Source organism: Panicum hallii, chromosome 2 (assembly GCF_002211085.1).
Source record: "Panicum hallii strain FIL2 chromosome 2, PHallii_v3.1, whole genome shotgun sequence".
Taxonomy (NCBI): Eukaryota; Viridiplantae; Streptophyta; class Magnoliopsida; order Poales; family Poaceae; genus Panicum; species Panicum hallii.
In genome coordinates, this window is record NC_038043.1 from 34,902,150 (window position 1) to 34,909,703 (window position 7,554).

General features: G+C 46.5%; 2 protein-coding genes across 2 annotated transcripts; one reads left to right on the forward strand and one right to left on the reverse strand.

The window, feature by feature from the left end:
• Window positions 1–371: 371 nt before the first annotated feature.
• Window positions 372–2,032, reverse strand: LOC112882895 (GDSL esterase/lipase At5g55050-like). Its single transcript, XM_025948088.1, has 3 exons — window positions 1,711–2,032; window positions 1,474–1,607; window positions 372–1,355 (listed from the first exon to the last, which is right to left on the reverse strand). The coding sequence occupies exons 1-3, from the start codon at window positions 1,982–1,984 to the stop codon at window positions 612–614; spliced, it is 1,152 nt and encodes a 383-aa protein (XP_025803873.1). The 5' UTR covers window positions 1,985–2,032; the 3' UTR covers window positions 372–611.
• A 4,649-nt stretch (window positions 2,033–6,681) lies between these two features.
• On the forward strand, window positions 6,682–7,098 carry LOC112880968 (spidroin-1-like). The gene has a single exon (XM_025945691.1). The coding sequence runs from the start codon at window positions 6,682–6,684 to the stop codon at window positions 7,096–7,098; it is 417 nt and encodes a 138-aa protein (XP_025801476.1).
• The last annotated feature ends 456 nt before the right edge of the window (window positions 7,099–7,554 follow it).

The following is a 7,554-nucleotide window of genomic DNA, read 5'->3' on the forward strand; positions in this document are numbered from 1 at the left end:
TTTACATTTTGTTGGCTAGAACATTTATATATGTTTGGAACATTACAAATTCATCAACGACATTTTAAAATATTCCAAAGGCTCTTTTTAACTTTCTAGTTCTGAACGTTGTAAAAGGTCCAGGGCAATTGCAATCATTCTATCTAAACATTGTTTCGAATAAGAAAAATATTCCAAAGAAGAATGGCCCATAAAAAAATAAATGTTCCAAAGAATAAAATAAAATATTCTCAATCAAATGTTCTGAAATGAAAAAATGTTTCAAAAAAGTATCATTCAAATATAGTCGAGCGTGATATAGCTTTGAAGATTTTCTTGTAAGGAACACAGCGGTATAATCAAAATTCTATATTGAAAATTAATTTGTGATCTATAGAGTTTTTTGTGTTCCAATATACACGTTGCATATAACTCGAGGCACGCTAGCTGCAGCAGCCACGCGACCCGCGCCTTCTGCGAGACGTCAGGGCCCCTTCGCGCGATAAATAGATATCGCGGTTTTGCCGGCCGGACTTTGGCTTGGCTAGTTAGTTACACTTTTGCACAGAAGAAGGCATGAGGTGGCAGCAGGGCAAGGACTGCATACAATCCAATACATAGTTCGTAGAAGATCATAAACTTGTGAGAGCCAGCTGCTTGAAGTTGATGGGCGCGGTGTACCGCCCCGGGCGGCTGTCGTAGAAGTTCTGGGCGGTCAGCATCGCGCCCCGCTGGCTCGGGTGCACCGCGTCCCAGAACGCGTGCTGGTCGCGGTTGGCGCACACCGTGGCGTTGGGCAGGCAGGGCGCCTCCGCGCCGAGCCTCCCGCCGCCGCAGCACGCGCCGGCGATGTCCGTGTACCCGACCGCCCGCGGGTCGTCGAAGGTCGCCGCCGAGAGGCCGTAGTAGTCGGCGAGCGAGTAGACGAAGCCCGGCCGCCGCAGCCTGGCGGCGAGGCCGGCGAGCATGGAGGCCAGGGCGTCGTCGAAGCCGGACGCGAGCTGGTTCAGCGCGCCGGAGCACGCGCCCGCCGCGTCGTTCAGCCGCGCCGCGGGGACGCAGCCCAGCAGCCCCACGTTGATGACGGCGAGCTTCCTGGCGCCCAGCGCGTGCAGTTCCTGGACGGCGGCGGAGTAGCCGGAGAGGAGGCTGGCGTACAGGGTGGCGACGTCGCGCTTCAATTCGGCGGCTGACTTGTTCTGCTTCTGCTCCGCCACCGCGAAGACGAACAGGTCGTTGCTGCCGACGCTGAAGAGGAAGACGGACTTGGCGAGCAGGAGGTTCGCCGCGCGGGAGCCCAGCTTGGCGACCATCTGGGACTTGGTGGACCTGAAGTACTCCAACTGCTTCGACAAGGGGATGTTGTTGCCAGCGTTCTGCAAGCGTGTGCACAAATGTAGTTCATTAGAATTTGTTCAATTTGCACTCATCAGAGTGATTCTTCAAATTCAAATTTGATATGACTGCTCTAAGATAGATGGATGAAATGCTTACAGTGGAGTCGAAGATCCCAGCTCCTCCCGAAGCATAGCTCACACCACCACTAACTGCCGCCTGGACCAAACGGCCAGTGCTTGGTGCCAGCGACAGATAAGGCGGAGGACTGCACGGGAATCCCATGCTCTTTGCTGTACACACACAAGGACATTTGGAGTCCATACATGTACATTCCAGAACAAAACACATGCATTTTGACATGGATGATCGATCATGATGTCAAGTGTAACTAACCGAGGTAGTCGGCGATGTTGTAGCCGTTGCTGAAGCGTCCGGTGGCAACGGCACCGGGGAAGTCGATGCCGTAGAAGGGCTGGTTGGCCCGGGGCACGCCCGGCCCCGGCAAGTAGTTGTTGTTGCCGACGTCCAGCGTCGAGTCCCCGAACACGAACATCGCCGGCGGCCGGGCACCGGCAGCGGCGGCCACCATGCTTACCTGCACGGACGACGACACCACAAGCAGGCACAGCACGGTGCCCGCAGCCATGGCCGACCTGTAGCCTACCATGGTCTCTCTAGTTCTATGCGCTGCCAACACGATGGATCGCAGGATCAAAAGTAGTGGAGTGTTGTGTATGGTGGAGGAAAAGGGAGCAGCTATACGTGCGTTCTTATAGGCCGTGCAGAGTCTCGAATCCCTGGTCGTATCCTTCTGATCGATTTTGCCGGCCATACACTACCTACTAGTTGACTGCTCGAAAGGGAAAGGCGGCAATGAGAACATGCTCGTGGTTGCATGTGCAATAATACGGCCGGCTGGATGGACGTGTGCAGCATCGCTGCATGTGATTTGAATTGCAGAGACTGATACGCAACGTTTACTAAATATAAAACGTTTACTAAAGGTGCGTTCGTTTCCTAGAGTCTAAAGTTTAGACCCGTGATATCAAAGAGAATCTTGTTATTTAGAAGTATTAAATAAAGTCTAATTCCAAAACTTTTTGCACAGATGGGTGCTAATTTGCGAGACAAATTTAATGAGCCTAATTAATCCATAATTTGCCACAGTGATGCTACAGTAATCATCCGCTAATCATGGACTAATATACCTCATTAGATTTGTCTCGCGAATTAGTCCTGAGGTTCTGCAATTAGTTTTGTAATTAGACTTTATTTAATACTTCTAAATGACAAAATTCTCTTAGATGTGACGGGTCTAAACTTTAAACTCTAGAAAACGAACACACCCTAATTATAAATGGACGCATGCATAACGAACTGAGAATGATTAATTGGTGGATTCAGTATGTTAGGTGACGTACGTCCATGGATTAAGTGTTGACGTGCCCGGCCATCTTGTCAATTCAAGTGCTACATCATGCGCTAACTGTTATTCCTCGGGCCACAAAAACTCACGCTCGTGATCCCTGACTAAAAGTTTTAAAATTTGACCACTAATTATTTAAAGTATATGGCCAAGCTACGCTCAGTTCGCGTACTCTCGTAATATTGTACCATATTGTACCAACCGTAACTATATTGTCGTAGAAATAGAGATCAAAGTTGCACCTCGAAGTTTGGATGATGCAAACAATGTCAAATTATTCTTAACTTTAATCACATTATTAAAATTTTCAAATCCCATTTGACTTTCACAGCTAGGTCCGACTTTGACCGTTCCCATTTCCTAACACCCCGCAGAAGTCGTCGGCAAGGAAAAAACTCGTCTTTTTCTCTTTATTTTCTATTTGGTTCTAATAGGGCGCATGAACACAAAGAGATGACCGTGAATACGTCTGCGCGAGCCAATTCATTTACAAGAATCCAAAAGGCTGGCAACATTACAAATGGCGCAGGCCAGAGCGTTCAGTGTGTATGCACTCAACTGTTCTCGTTATCGAATAGCCAGCCAATGCATCGATTGATACTCGCTACAGACGTCCCATCTGGCTAGCTAATTAAGCTGAGCTGGATATTTCCCGTGTGCGAAGCTGAGAACGTGCGTAACGACATAGGTCATTCTTTTGCTTTTCTTTTTTAACGCATAAAAGTTAAAGGAAAATATAAATAAAAAATAAGAGCATGTAGCATAGTTCTTCATAATATAATGATATGTAGCTCTCTTATGTATTGGAGAAAAATAGAGCAGTTAACATAAGAGATCTAATTAACCAAATGGAATTTCTAACGTGCATGCGCTCGCTTGGCTTTTACTGCTCGATCTCTGGACAATTGATGCGATGGTTTGTTGCTATAATAAGGGTGTGTTTGGTTGCGCTGTAGTTTTTAGAAAAGCTGCTGTGAGCCGTGGACTGTGGAAAAGCTGTTGTGGGAAAAGCAGAAGACCGTTTGGTTAGAGTAGTTGTGAGCTGTGGGAAACTGTGTGCTGTGGATGAAATACCTGTAATACCTTTAAATACTCATACGAACATAATATGTTCATTATTTCGCATGTAAATGTATCTTTTGAAAAGAAAATATTAAATTTTCTAAATTTTTCATCCATATGGTCCACATAAATAGAACTATAGCAATTACACAAGGTAAATGACTCATAAAATTATGATATATGTCAACATAACTATTCTCATCTCGCAATAACCAAATCATCAGCGATCTTATCACGAATGGTATTCATGGTATCCTCATTCTCTACATCTTTACTCCCATCTTCTTATATTTGTGCCGTGCCACTTATAGATGGTACCAAATACTACTCATCAGCATTACATCTCTCAAACTTCTTATCACGCAAATTGCAAAACAAGCCATGGTTATATGATTCTGAGTACGAGGTGAGAAACTTGGCATGCTCTTCAAAATATGCTACTTCTGCTTCAAGACTCCAAAAGACCTTTCAATCACATTTCGAAGGGACGACAGTAAGAAATTGAACACCTCATACTTTCCTTGAGAAGGGCATGTACGATGCCAAAATTCGGGTACGTGACATGTGCTTCCTTTGTAAGGTGCAAGATACCTTATTCGGTTTGGATAACCCAAATCCACGAGATAATATTTTCCTATAAAAGTAAGCAAGTGAGGCAAAATAAATAATACAAGTACAACTAACGTAAAATGAAGGAAATGATGTACCATGCATACCTTTAGGAGGCACGGGAAATGAAGAAAAATTTACCAATGCATGATTGAGGATACGCGTGTCATGTGCAACACCTGGCCAACCAGCAACAACAAAGGTAAACCTCATGTCAAAGTCACAAATTGCTAGCACATTCTGAGATGTATATCCGTAACGACGTATGTGGTTAAGCACTTCGTCCACTGGTGCACCTTTGAAGTATAGCAAAAAACGGTTCTCTCTCACCCTTGCATGGTCCGTAGAAAAAGTAGGATCTCTCGAAATAATATTATCTTTACCTAACTTGCGTATACACTTCATGAAACTTCAACTTTCCAAAGCGACCGAGTGAAACGATTTTCAGCTTGTGAAAATGATTGTGGTCCTCTGACAATCCACAAGAACATTGCCAATGACTCAATGGATGAAACATTGTTGGTAGAGGTCAATTCGTTGGTAGAGACTAGCAAGTCATGAAGTGCCATAAAAATCTCGACGCTCATCCGAAACATCTTATAAAAATACCTTGGATGACCCATGCACCTCATCACCCATTGAATTCCAGTTTCTATCGTTTCCCTGTAATCATCTTTGTACAAATACCGTTCATTGTACAACTCCCCCATTTCTCCCATAATAGCAGCATATTGGGCTAGTTCAGCTAGCATCAACAATCCCTTTTGCCCTTCTTTGGCGATATCTGCTAATTTGCCATCCATCTACAGAAGAACAACAATATTTTTGGTTCAACACAACATAATAATAATATAATAATAAAAACTAGTATTTTATATGCCAAATTGGTTCAGATCTTTGAATCATGATAATGGTACATAACCTTGATACAATAAAATGGTCCAGAACATAAAAACATTAAAATATAAATACAAGAAATCACTAGCGTCCATCATGCTCCCTCTTAATCAAATCGAGCCTTCCCTCAATTGTTTCTAGAGAGCTAAAAACCTCTCTAAAATCTGGCTTCACAATAAGTGAGGTGGCTGTATACATTAGAGCAGTTCCTTCTTCCACCCCACATTCTTTCACCATCTTCATAGTCATTGCTATGGTAGGAATATGGTTGGTTGGAGGAGCAGATGATGCTTCAACACTTGTGGAGATCTTCTCTGCAGCAGTTTCTATCTTTTCACAAGTGCTCTTTTACAAACAAAAGAAAGGGCTCTTCTCATCCTTATCCTCAGCACCAGTGGATGCCCCCTTGCATTTCCTTTTTCTTGTGTTTCTTGTCTTCTCAACATTCTCTACAGGTTTTGGTACCATATCCTCATCCTCATCGCTTGCAGCATCAGACGATATATCTCCAGGACATGATGTGGAAGACCCACTAACATGTGCCTTGCCAAACACATCATGCATATCATCAAGAAACTTTGGGCCTTATTTCCGGAACTTCAAATGAGGGTATTTGATTGCTTTCTCTTTATTATTGCACATCTGAAATTAAGTAAAAAATAAAATCAGCAAGGCATAGTATATAACAAATATTAGTGGAAAAATACGAAAGTCAGATTATTCCACTTACAGCAAGGTGTTCATCCCACCATTCATCTGAGCAGTCCACAGTTTGTTTAGCCTTATCCCATCCGAGCCCAGTTGCAAGATTCTTGAACTCCATAAAAATATATAATCCTTTTTCAAAGCATCTATCTTGTTCTTCAATTATTTTTTGGTATGTTTATCACCAGATTTTTCTGCAAACTTGAATACAAGATTCTTCCAACCAGTAGTAGTGAAAATTTCCAACAGCCTATTCCCAGCTTCTATCTCTTCTTTTCATGCATCATACAAATGCCTCAAAAAAACATCACCCCAATCTGCCTTGTCACCCATTCTTGAGTCAAACAAAATTTTTCCAATCAATTTGCATGCAGCATGATTAAGTTGGAAATGATACAGATAAAATATACTTGCTCAAATGCTTGTTCAAATGTCATACAATGATACAGATAAAAAACATCACCCTAATCTGCAAACCTAAATGTCATACTCATGTGGCGGCGACGGGCGGGGCGGGGTGGCGCCGGGCGGGCCGGGATGGGGTGGCGCCGGGGCAGCGATGAGCGGGGTGGCTCCGGGCGGGGTGGGGCGGTGCCGGGGCGGGGAGGCGCTGGGCGGGGTGGGGCAGCGACGGGCGGGGTGGGGTGGGCCGGGATGGGGCGGCGATGGGCGGGTCAGCGCTGGGCGGGGTGGGGCAGCATCGGGGCGGGGCGGGGCGGGCGGCGATGGGCGGGGTGGGGCAGCGCCGGGACAGGGAGGCACCGGGCAGGGCGGGGTGGCGTCGGGGTGGGCCGGGGCGGCACCGGGGTGGGGAGGCGCCGGGCGGGGTGGGGCGGTGCCGGGGCTGGGAGACGACGGGCGGGGTGGGGTGGGCCGGGACGGGGCAGCAATGGGCGGGGCGGCGCTGGGGCGGGGAGGCGCCGGGCTGGGCGGGGCGGCGCCGGGGCGGGGAGGCGCCAGGGCGAGCTGGGACGGTCGGCGACGGGCGGGGCGACGGGCAGTGTGGGGCTGGGCGGCGGGCAAGGTGGGGCGGGAGGCGGGGGTGGGATCAGGACGGGAGTCAGACGGGTTGGGGAGATTAGAACGAACCATTTTTTCAGAATCAGTGGTAGGTGGGTAATTTTTTACCCCAAAAGCCACTGAAAGTAGGGGGAGAGGTGCTTTTGCATTTGTACTACGATGAAAGCTGCTTTTGGGCAAAAGCATCTAGGGCGATTAAGCCCTTTGGTTGGCTTTTGGCTTTTGCAAAAGCAAAAGCAGGTTGAAAAGCCCAACCAAACACACCCTTAGAGATAGGTGTTTAACTCTAACCATTTCCACAAGCTTTGGTTAATCGCTGTTTACAAGAGATCGTGTCTTCATACAGAGGAAAACCGTGCTCAAACAAAGAAAAAAGTATATTTCAGAGCGTTCTATGCGAGCATATGAATTGGAGAGGCCGCATCTTGAAGCAAATCAACCCAAGAGCCCAAGAATTACACCTCCAACCAATCAGAGTCAGGTACGGATTCAAGGGCCCATCTGGCAGACCAAACGGG